The sequence below is a fragment of the Ovis aries genome, chromosome 17, assembly GCF_016772045.2.
Source record: "Ovis aries strain OAR_USU_Benz2616 breed Rambouillet chromosome 17, ARS-UI_Ramb_v3.0, whole genome shotgun sequence".
Taxonomy (NCBI): Eukaryota; Metazoa; Chordata; class Mammalia; order Artiodactyla; family Bovidae; genus Ovis; species Ovis aries.
This window is the reverse complement of record NC_056070.1, coordinates 32585629-32598313: the sequence shown is the minus strand read 5'-3', so window position 1 is coordinate 32598313 and position 12685 is coordinate 32585629. Positions and strand designations below refer to the sequence as shown.

General features: G+C 37.5%; 1 protein-coding gene across 1 annotated transcript in view; it reads left to right on the top strand.

Moving 5' to 3' along the window:
* The window catches only part of FAT4 (FAT atypical cadherin 4), a 188175-nt gene that overhangs the window by 95568 nt on the left and 79922 nt on the right, over positions 1 to 12685 (top strand). Inside the window, exons 3-4 of the mRNA XM_027956286.2 lie at positions 6227 to 6488; positions 7972 to 8322. Of these exons, the coding sequence (XP_027812087.2) occupies positions 6227 to 6488; positions 7972 to 8322 (613 nt within the window). The remainder of the gene's footprint in view (positions 1 to 6226; positions 6489 to 7971; positions 8323 to 12685) is intronic.

The following is a 12685-nucleotide window of genomic DNA, read 5'->3' as shown; positions in this document are numbered from 1 at the left end:
TGATTGTCTGTCTCTTGTTTCCTTTGATAAACGAATTATTATGCTTGTAATGGGCCAGGACACTCAAGCTTTATTCCATGGTACCATACTTGCTTTTGAAACTACTACTTAAGATTATAAAATGCATTTACAATTTATAGCTATTTACTTTTAGAATTCCTTCCATGTACTTTTGTCTCTGTGGTTCCTCAGGAGAGTAGAATGTTTTTAAACAGCATTATTTCCACTGTGCTACAGCTGAAATATGATATTTGTTTCTTGTAGCATTGCTGATACTGCATATTTGGGATACTAAATAAATAAATAGACTTTTCAAAAGACCTCATTAAATCATTACTCTTGGCCATGCATTTTCAGACATTCACTGAAACTGCTAATGCACCGCATCAGCTGATTTTGAAAGTGAAAAATTATGGTTTATCAACAGTCTGATGCCTTTGCTTTTCTGTTCAGAAGAATTATAAGTTCAGGAGTATTAATTATTATGGTCATTTTGTAGATGGGATATTTCTAAATTTTGAACCATTTATATAATAGCTTGAAATATGGTTTTGCATCTTGGCTTTCCCCTAATTTCCAAATTCCATTTTAATAGTTCAGAATTGAGTGTAGCTGTTTTTCTCTGGACTGTTTCACCAGAATAGTGGAATTCCTTGTGAAATAGAACAAAAAGTACAGAATGTGGTTAGATTCAAAGTCTAAAATTCTTATTGAATGTTTTTGTAAAACCATACAATTACAATAAATACAGTAGATGGTCTATGTACACCTGAATATACAAGATAAATGTGCATAGTATGTTAAATCTAGCTGTCATTACTAAATTAAAATGTGCTTTGAGGATTTCACATTACTAACTTTTAAGTTTGGTTTAGGGAATGCAGTACAAATATAGCAAATACCTCTAAACATAAATTTTGAAAGAGTATTTTTGCCTTTGACTGTTAGCAGTCATGCCCTTATATATTTAATCTTGAGAATAAAGCATATTTAATCTATGATGGAAAAGATATATGGAAACTTCAGATTCTGTAGTTTCCCAGCATGTCAGCTTTAGAGTCTAAATGTCCTAAATTTATGTTCTTCCTAATAGCTTCTTGAGAGTTCTAAGCCTGGATACTTTAATAAATACATTTCTAGAGCTGATATGGTTTTATATATATATATATATACACACATATTTGTTTTATATGAGTATATTTAAATCAAAAAGTAATTTTTGAAGTTGACAATTCCAGCACTACATATACATCAGTGTCAGGATGTAATACTAAATATAACAGAAAATCAGAAAATATTTTTCCTGGGATATATAGCAACTTTAATCAAATTTTGATTTAAATTATTCATTTGTAAACATCTCTGTCATCAAATGTATCAAACTTATTATATTCCTTTTATAAGAAAAGAATTAAAATAGGAATAAAAACAATTAGCACTATCATACACTTAAAGCTTTTCATGTATTATTCTAGGTCCTTTACATGTGTGAACTCCTTTAATCCTCAGACTAAATACAGATTAAGTACTGCTACATTACAGTCCCATGTATCAGATATTATTACCAGCCAGATTGTCTAGATAAGGAAACATAGGCTCATAGAGGTTAAGGAGTAGCCCAGTGATACATGATTATTAGGTAGTGGAGCAGAGATTCAAAACCAAAACTATGGCCCCAGAGCATGCAGTCTCAACCAGTACAATGTATAATGTGCAACTCAGAATTCCAACTATAATATACATGTGATTCAGTTCAGTTCAGTTTAGTTCAGCCACTCAGTCGTGTCCGACTCCTTGCGACCCCATGAATTGCAGCACGCCAGGCCTCCCTCTCCCAGAATCCATTCAGACTCACGTCCATCAAGTCAGTGATGCCATCCAGCCATCTCATCCTCGGTTGTCCCCTTCTCCTTCTGCCCCCAATCCCTCCCAGCATCAGAGTCTTTTCCAATGAGTCAACTCTTCGCATGAGGTGGCCAAAGTACTGGCATTTCAGCTTTAGCATCATTCCTTCCAAAGAAATCCCAGGGCTGATCTCCTTCAGAATGGACTGGTTGGATCTCCTTGCAGTCCAAGGGACTCTCAAGAGTCTTCTCCAACACCACATTTCAAAAGCATCAATTCTTCAGCACTCAGCCTTCTTCACAGTCCAACTCTCACATCCATACATGACCACAAGAAAAACCATAGCCTTGACTAGACGGACCTTAGTCGGCAAAGTAATGTCTCTGCTTTTGAATATACTCTCTAGTTTGGTCATAACTTTTCTTCCAAGGAGTAAGCGTCTTTTAATTTCATAGCTGCAGTCACCATCTGCATTGATTTTGCATATCTAAATCAAACTGTTCATTATTTCAATAATATACAAATAAGTTTATAAGAGATTTTTTGAACACTATAAAGTTACCATCCCTCATTGTCAAATCTAGATGGTGATTATAATTTTAATTTGCCTTCAGTTCAGTTCAGTTGCTCAGTCGTGTCCGACTCTTTGCGACCCCATGAATCACAGCACGCTAGGCCTCCCTGTCCATTACCAACTCCCGGAGTTCACTCAGACTCACGTCCATCGAGTCAGTGATGCCATCCAGCCATCTCATCCTCTGATCCAGGGATCAAACCCATGTTCCCTGCAGCGGCAGGTAGATTCTTATCCACTGTACCACCTGGGAAGTCCAGTGTGGAGAGTTTTAATGTAGAACAAAAGAAGGAAAACTGAGCTAAAATATTAGATTATGGGTATAGATTGGATAGGGGCTTAGCTGGTAAAGAATCCACCTGCAGTGGAGGAGATCCCGGTTTGATCCTGTGTCAAGGATCCCAGAATCAGACTCTTTTGACTCTGCTAAAATCTACTCTTTCTGAAACCTTCCCTTTAACCTCTATGGCAAGCTGTCCTCTGGGTCTCCAAGGTTCCTTCTCCTTCCCTCAGTCGCTTCCCTTACTTCCCACTCTTTCAATGTGATATTCAGTCTTTATGCTGCTGTACCTTTTACTATCTATTCTCATAGAAATCATCAACAAATCTTCTGGCTTCAACTGTGAGCCACATATATTGACCTTCAAATAGTTTTATCAAACCCTTTTTCAAATCTCTGACCACACATCCATTCCTATGGTTATAACCATTGCCACATAACCATTTTTACGAAGCTATCCTTCACTCTTAACATACCATACATAAAATTATAAAATTTCAATGCATAATGTCTCCTGCGTCCAAGCAGACCTTATCCTGAGATGTCTTCAGCAAAAACATTCTCCTAATTCCTAGCCAAAGTAATTTGAAAATTTTTTTCTTTCTCTTTCACTTCTATGCCCATTGCAGAGTTGATAAAAGAAAGAAATGAGAATAAAGAGAATGTTGAACAACTGAGAGCTATCATCAGTTACTTCTGTATCCAATAGCCCATCAGATCTTACTAATTTGTTCTGTGTATATTGTTTGGTACACAATGATTGAAAGTCTCACTTCTGGGGCAAGATAACCAAGGTTCAGATTTCTTTGTCTCAGTTTCTCTATCTTCAAAATGGGGATAATAATAGTGCTTACCCAACTGGATTGCTTTTAAGTATCAAATCAATTAGTGCCCATGAAGTGATGCGCTCGGAGCAGTGCTTAGCACTCAATAAACACTTAATAAATGTTCTATTTTTCTTTTCCATTCCTTCAGCCAAATTCCTAGTTTATACTTCAGATCTTGAGTGCTACAGTTCAAAGATCTGAGTGAACGCAAGAATGCATCTCTGCTTTCATTTTACAGAACAGGGACTTGGAACCAGAAAATAATGCAGATTATAGAGTTTCCTCTTGAGGAAATGAAGTCCTAGTCTCCTGGGGCCAAAATCTACTCTCTCACTCCTTCTCTGGCCTCTCTTCTTTCTAGTCCATCCTATACCATCAAGAGCCTTAAAAGATTGTTTCCAATTAAAACAAGATCAGTGGTATCTTGGTCATACAGTTCGATATGTGTTGTAACTGAGATTCTCCAGTGTATGTGCTGGACTGTGCTTAGTCGCTCAGTCGTGTCCAGCTCTTTGCTACCCCATTGACTATAGCCTGCCAAGTTCCTCTGTCCATGGGGATTCTCCAGGCAAGAATATTGGAGTGGATTGCCACGCCTTCCTCCAGGGGATCTTTCCAGCCGAGGTCTTCGCATTGCAGGCAAATTCTTTAGTATCTGAGCCACCAGGGAAGTCCAAAGGTACCTGAAGTGGGTTCCCATGCCCTTCTCCAGGGGAACTCCTTGACACAGGATCAAACCGGGATCTCCTGCATTGCAGGTGGATTCTTTACCAGCTAAGCCCCTATCCAATCTATACCCATAATCTAATATTTTAGCTCAGTTTTCCTTCTTTTGTTCTACATTAAAACTCTCCACACTGGACTTCCCAGGTGGTACAGTGGATAAGAATCTACCTGCCGCTGCAGGGAACATGGGTTTGATCCCTGGTCCAGGAGGATGCCACATGCCGTGGAGCAAGTAAGCCCGACCACCACAGCTACTGAGCCCAAACCCTAGAGCCCGCAAACCATAACTTCTGAGCCCATGTTCTGCAACTCCTAAAGCCAGTGGGCCTAGAAGCTGTGCTCCACATCAGGAGAAGCCACCGCAATGAGAAGCCTGTGCACTGCAACAAAGAGTGGCCCCACGTGCTGCAGCTAGAGAAAGGCTGCATAAAGCAAGGAAGACCCAGTGCAACCAAAAGTATATAAAATACATAAATTAGTTAATTAATTAAACAAACAAATCTCTTCACACTAGCAAACTTGTCACAGTAATCCCTCTCCTTGGTTTTTATAGTGCACATTGTAAGCTTCCATTTGTGCTGTGTTGTGCTTAGTTGTTCAGTTTTGTCCGACTCTTTGCAACCCCATGGACTTTGCAACCCCATCAGGCTCCTCTGCTATGGGAATTCTCAAAGCAAGAATGCTGGAGTGGGTTGTCATGCCCTCCTCCAGGGGATCTTTCCAACCCAGGGGTCGAACCCAGGTCTCCCGCATTGCAGGCAGATTCTTTACTGTCTGAGCCACCAGGGAAGTCTAAGCTTCCATTTAGCACTTGCTTAATTTAATTACCTTCTCATGCTGAACCAGAGGAACATGAGCTCAGAGTCAGACAAACTAGGGTTTGAAATCCACTCACCCCCAGTATGACTCTGGGTAAGTTACGTACCATCTCCAAATTTCGCATCTTCTTTTGAGAAATAGTATCTCCCAGTGAAAAAAAGTGAAAGTGAAGTGGCTCAGTCGTGTTGACTCTTTTCAACCCCATGGACTATAGCCTACCAGGCTCCTCTGTCAGTCCATGGGATTTTCCAGGCAAGAATTCTGGAGTGCGTTGCCATTTCCTTCTCCAGGGGGATCTTAACCCTGGAGATTAAGCCCTGGTCTTCCACATTGTAGGCAGATGCTTTTACTGTCTGAGCCACCAGGGAAGCATGACCTAAAGCAAGATAATGCATACACAGTGCTGTCCCTGGGCCTGGCAAACCTCTGGATATGTAGTTAATAGTATTATCATCATTTGTATTTTCCACAGTGACAGTTTGACCCCTTTCTATGATATATTTTAAGAATTTGTGTGTGTGTGTGTGTGTGTGTGTGTGTGTGCTGTGCTGTGCTTAGTTGCTCAATCATGTCCAATACTTTGTGACCCTATAGACCATAACCAGCCAGCCTCCTCTGTCCATGGGATTCTCCAGGTTAGAATACTGGAGTGGGTTACCATTCTCTCACATACACACATATATATGGGCTTCCCAAGTGACTCAAGTCTTAAAGAATCCACCTGCCAACGCGGGAGACACAGGAGATGCTGGTACGATCCCTGAGTCAGGAAGATTCCCTAGAGGAGGAAATGGCAACCCGCTCCAGTATTCTTGCCTGAAAAATCCCATGCATAGAAGACCCTGGCATGTTGCAGTCCACAGGGTTGCAGAGTCAGACCTGACTGAGCATGCATAGAGCACGCACACATACGTGCACACACACACACACACACACACACACATTTTGAAGGTTGAGATTCGCTGTGTTATTTAATGAAATGAACAGTGAAAGACTATTTAGTTAACTACACTGGACTGTTACTATTTGAAATATTACAGTATCATATGAAATTAAACCCCGGAGCCTCACTTTGTCAAGTATACATTCAGCACAAGGAGCAGCACTTTTACTGTTCTGCTTCTAGCAGTTCCGATTCTGCTCTCTTTTCCCTAGGGTGCAAATGCTCTTGTCACATATACGATCATCAGTGGAGCCGATGACAGCTTCCGAATTGACCCTGAATCTGGAGATCTGATAGCTACCAAGAGACTGGACAGAGAACGTCGTTCCAAATATTCCTTGCTTGTTCGTGCGGATGATGGTCTTCAGTCCTCGGATATGAGAATAAATATTACTGTCAGTGATGTGAATGACCACACACCCAAGTTCTCCAGGCCTGTGTACTCTTTCGACATCCCAGAAGACACAACCCCAGGTAGGTGGCACACTTTGAAGTATATTTTGCAAGGTTCACCTTTGACTACAGTTACACGGACTAGGTTTTGGCTGCTCTTAAATTGTGACTAGTATGTGCTACTGGGTATAAACATTGGATTTTTAAATATTTTAATTAACTGTCTTTGCTACAATTCCCAAACAAATTTCCTGACTTTTGAGAGCAAATGAGATAAGCTAACCATCTGACTTCTTAATTATAGATATTTGTTTCTGAACGTATCTGTGACATGCATTGTTAAGTTTCCTGGCAACTGCAGTTTTGATACTGTTTTTCCACTGTAAGGATGTCTGATGTGATTATGTTCCTGAGCATAGAAAGCAAAAAAAAAAGCACAGGAAAACCTGTGAATACTCGTTATAATATTTACTAGCTGTGTGAACCAGGGCAATTAATTAATTTCTCTTAGCTTCAATTCTTTCTTCTGTATATGGAAACAATAATTCTTGTTAGGATAAAACATGTATGAGTTTGCTGACATGGGGCTTGAGGATTAGCAGATGCTGAATAAATGTTAGTAGAATAGGAATCCTGAATTTTCACCTTGCTTCTTTGAATATACTATGTTGTGACTGTTGCATGTGAGTACTCAATATCCCTGTTTCTGGTATGGGTTGGCTTCATTTCCACTATTAGAAATTCTTATCTAAAACTGAAATTATATTTTGAATTATATTTGAATGAGTTTGTAAAATAAGGCATATGTTTTAGAAACTCATTTGACAAAGAAATGAAACATTTAGAGAGGACTAAAATCTCACTGCAGTCAGTTCACCAAGATGAATTGTTCATGTCCTTCATGAAATTCCCATCACATTTCTTTCTCACCTCATTTCTAGCAATGGTCATATAAGCTGTTCAGTGGTATCCCCTTAGCATAATTCTGTATTATTGCTTGGAATTGCCAGTTCCTGACACTAGCAGTGGGCCCCAATATATGTTCACTGAATTCATCAATATGTTCATGAATTGGTAGGTAGAAAAATAATGTCAGAAGTTGTGTTCATTTCCCAGAACATTTACATTGCAACATAAGATCTACTGGCTTCCAAGGTGGCACAGTGATAAAGGATACGCCTGTCAGTGCAGGAAACTCTAGAGATGTAGGTTCAATCCCTGGGTTGGGAAGATCTCCTGGACTAGGAAATGGAAACCCATTGCAGTATTCTTGCCAGGAAAATTCCATGGATAGAGGAGCCTGGTGGGCTACAGTCCATGAGGTTGCAAAGAGTCAGACATGACTGAGCGACTGAGTGTGCACACACACACACATAAGATCTACTGGATATTTGGGAATGTTGGCATCCATGTTAATGTAGAAATCTACAGAGTGTTGTTTTCATTATATTTTCATAGTGATTCTAGTTAAAATATTTTACTGTACAAATAAATGTTTTGGTATCATATATAGTCTCTTAGCAATACCCTGTCCCATTAATTTTAGATTCTCAATTTATTCTAGGTTCTTTGGTAGCAGCTATTTTAGCTACAGATGATGACTCTGGTGTGAATGGAGAAATTACATATATTGTGAATGAAGATGATGAAGATGGCATATTTTTCCTGAATCCAGTTACTGGAGTCTTTAATTTGACTCGAATGTTGGATTATGAAGCACAGCAATATTATATCCTCACTGTTCGGGCTGAAGATGGTGGGGGACAATTTACTACCATCAGGGTTTACTTCAACATACTAGATGTAAATGATAATCCACCCATTTTCAGCTTGAATTCATACAGCACATCTTTAATGGAGAATCTACCTCTAGGATCTACTGTTCTTGTGTTTAATGTTACCGATGCAGATGACGGTATGTACTTTATTTTGCATACTTAAAGTTTATTAAACATTAATCATTAGATTTATGTCATATTTATTTACTGTGTGCAGCTGTCACAAAATTGCATTTTGTAAATATAGATCCAAAGTTGAGGAATAGATTTATAATTTGACTATAGAGGATTAAAAGACTAAGGGTTTTATTAGTTAAGTTCTTTTTTATAACACTTACACAGCATACATTGTGTGCATCTTATAAGCTTTATAAATTTATCTTCCTTTATTCTCTCTAAATGTGTGACACCACTGCAGTTTAGCAATGTAGAAGTCATAAAGCAGCTTTTTGGCTGGTTTTCTTCAGATAACTATTTGCTTACATATATTCTTTTAACATAAAAAGGATAAAATGTGGATGCTAAAGGAAAACCAAATCTCAAAAAATACTTCAGAATGCATGATTAGTTTTGTATTTCTGACCGAAAATGGCTCAGAGTATCTCAGCAAGCTTTCATGCTTTGACTCAAAGGACGGTCTCAGATCTCTTTAATTTTTATGCTACATAATCTAGTTGAGATTTTAAATTAAGTCTAGACTTTACAATGATTGATATTTGTTTGATTTTTATTTATTTGAAAAACTTTAAAGTATGACTCCCTTGGTCTTTCTTTAAGACTTATTTTGTAAATATACATACCAGATAATATAGCCTTTAGAGGTAACATTGTACAGATTGTCAATCTTTGTTCAGAAAGTTAATACCTTGTTTTTCCTTCCATTGGATGCAGCTAAATGTTCATTTAGTTAAGAAAACAAGGGACAGTATTTTAAGAGGAAACCAGTCTCTAGCCCAAGGATATGCCTTGTGGCATAGGCATATCAACCTTAATTTAGAATTTCCTGGTTCTTGCTGACTTAAATAATTTATGTGATCTCAGAGTACCATTCATCCCATTCTGCTCTATACTTAGTTTCCTTTCAAGAGTGTCTAGAATCACCACTTACAAAGATATGAGAGGCAGAGCACAGTATTTTTATATATCTTTCAATTCATGAAATAGAAAATGCTTTCTTTAGAATTCATTAAGTGCATTTTGAAGTTTTCCTCTCTTATTTAAGCATAGTTAATAATGAAAACATAAATATTCCTAAAATAGAAGTGCCTGTAATGTCAGTACCACAAATTGCTAATAATATTAAAAACAACAACTGACAGTTGTCAAATACAGTCATCCCTTGTATCAGCAGGGGATTGGTTCCAGGACCTCTGGAAAGTTAGTGAAGTGAAACTGTTAGTTGCTCAGTAGTGTCCGACTCTTTGCGACCCCAAGAACTGTAGCCGCCAGACTCCTCTGTCCATGAGATTCTCTAGGCAAGAATACTGGAATTGGTAGCCATTCCCTTCTCCAGGGGATTTTCCTGACCTAGGGATCAAACCCTGGTCTTCTGCATTGCAGGGAGATTCTGTATCTCTGAGCCTCTAGGGAAGCCTCATTGATACCAAAATCCAAGATGCTCAAGTCCTTTATATAAAATAGTGTAATATTTGCATACAATCCATGCACATTCACCCATATACTATAAATCATCTCTAGATTACTCACAATACCTACTACAATATGAATGCTATATAAATAGTTTCCAGAGCACAGAAGATTTAAGTTTTGCTTGAAATTTGGAACTTTTTCGAATTTTTTTCCCTCAAAATATTTTCGGTCTATGTTGGTTGAATCCTTGGATGTGGGACCAGCAAATATGACGGACCACTTGTCCCTAGTATGTAGCCAGTCCTGGCCTAAGAATGTGGCACAGTCTATTTCATGTACATCAGCCTAGTTCTGTACATGTAAGTGTCTCCCATTAGACTTTATGCATAGTTGAGGTTAGGTTAATCTTTATTTTGAATGTTGGCTTATCTATTATTGTAAACTTAATTAATTTACCTCATCTCTGGATACGAACATTTTTTAATTTGTCCTAAGTTTTCTGCAGTGAAGAATTATCTGCCAAGTTTCTTTGTGACTCTAAGCATTAGAGAGAGCCTATTGTATCATAGGATTGTGTGCAGATCTAGAGTAAATTCCATTTATTCTCAAAACTCAACTGTAAAGAACTGAGAAAATAGCAAATAAGAAACTTCCTTTGTGAAACCTGCTGGAATATTCCATGCAAGCATATTCACAGAAATGTATTAACCATTGACTTCAAGTTACTTTTTATGGATTTTTTTCCTTTAATTGTGTTAGATAAAAGTTTCAAGCTACATTTTTCCATTGTTTTAGTATTGAATACTTTTATCAGTGTAATTTCCTGCACCTTGACCTAAAATATAGGACACAGTTTCTATTCTCTCTGAATTTCAAGGATCATGATAAGACTGTACAAGGGTAACCTTCTTTGTTTAAAACTGCCAACTCAGTTATACTAAATAGCTCCCAACGTGTTTCACAATGTTATTTAGACTTTTCTAATTAACAATTTAGTTTTTATCTCAGACCAAGAGCTTTCAGAGGAGATAATATTATCATCTTAAATGAAGACATTTTATATGAAAATAAATTTAACATTTTCTGTTACTTATATCTAAATTCTCTAAGTTTAACCTAAAATTTTACTTGCATAACCATTTAATAAGAATAAAGCAAATATTTTACTGTGTTCACAAGATAAGTAGCACAAGTATTAATCTCAAGGCTTTCATTCATACAGCTAAGAAAGTATTATATTGAGGCAAAGTATGGTGGGTACAGTACCCACCATATGCCTAAGTATGGCTACCCAAAGTATGGCTAAGGGTACAGAACCTGTCTGCCAATGCAGGAGACACAAGAGACATGGGTTAGATCCCTGGGTTGGGAAGATCCCTTGAAGAAGGAAATGGGAACCCACTCCAGTATTGCATGGAAAATTCCATGGATGGAAAGAAGAGCCTGGCAAGCTACAGTCCATGGAGCCGCAAAGAGTCAGATAGGACTGAGCAACTGAGCACACACATTATAAATTGAAGTTTCATGGAAATAGTCTAGCTTTGATAATTATTGTATTATCCTAAAAATAAATTCACATACTCTTAAAAATATTGGGGAGTCATAGAGTACTTTGAGAATAAAGTAATTATAATTATTGTTGAATAAATTTACTGATATACACTTGGTACACAATGCAGATCAATTGACCTGTAAATGAGTTTCATATTCCAGTGACCTGATGACCTTGTCGGAACTGCTTCATTAAAGTGAATGCTGTTTGCAAGAGTTCCATGTGTTGCAGCTGTATGATAAGTTGACAAATACTAGTTCATCATAGAAATAATTAGGCATTTATGGACTGTGAATAAATATGCACACTTTGTAACAGAGCCACATACCTACAGTTATGTGCTGTATTTCCTGGAACTAAATTATTCTCAAGACCGAAATAAAAACCAACCAAAAAAAAAGCTAACACAACCACACACACAATAAAACTGCCAGAAAGAATCATGTAACTAAACCACTTTCAGAACACTGAACATAAATGGTTAGAAATATGGACTGTTCTTAGCTTAAAGATCTAGGGGCTGTAAAAGCCCACTAAATTCAAGTTCTAGCACATATGAATAAATTATAGAATGTTAAAATAATATGTTTACTGATTCATGATTGGGATATTTGATGCAAGGAGTCGAGAGAGAAGAATGGCCTGAACTCTTTATTTTTCAGGATAGTATAAAGGTTCAGGGAGAATTTTGCGTCTCAATATGTCTACATGTATTTTCTAGATGTAGAGCACATGTCCAAAGTCACTTAGATATGACAGGAATGAAAAGTCCTTTTCTTGACAGTAAAGTCCATAGAGATGGTTTCTATGACCTGTAATTACAGCAGTACAGTTTCAGTTCCTGAGATGAAAGCTATTTCTTAGATTGTGCTGCAATATTTTGTGCAAAACAAGTTGTATTTCTATGTTTATGTTCTCAAAGATAGTGACTGTTATCATTACCAGTTCATTTTTAATGTTATCATCTAGTATATTCATTATGAATTTAAATATAAAGTCATTTTTATCTTTTTCATAATTGTATTTAATATTTATTACTTCCACCACCCACCTACCCAGCAAACTTTCTCCCGAAGAAGGAGGCTGTCCTGCTGTTTACAACAAGGCTATAAAATCTTGGTATCGTGTTCTCTTTTTGCCTCTTCAGGTTAATTGTTTACTCCAGGAAGTAGAATACACAGTGGACCAGGGGTGTTCCAATCCTAGATTTAATTGCTTGCCTTCCAGTTGATTTATGTAGAAATGTTAGACCATCACTTTGTAGCCATGTGTAGTTTTGTCAGTATTTTAAATTTCTTTTGATCTTGGGCATGAAAGGTTTATATGCTTATATAGAAATGCTCTTTGGTATTATTTTT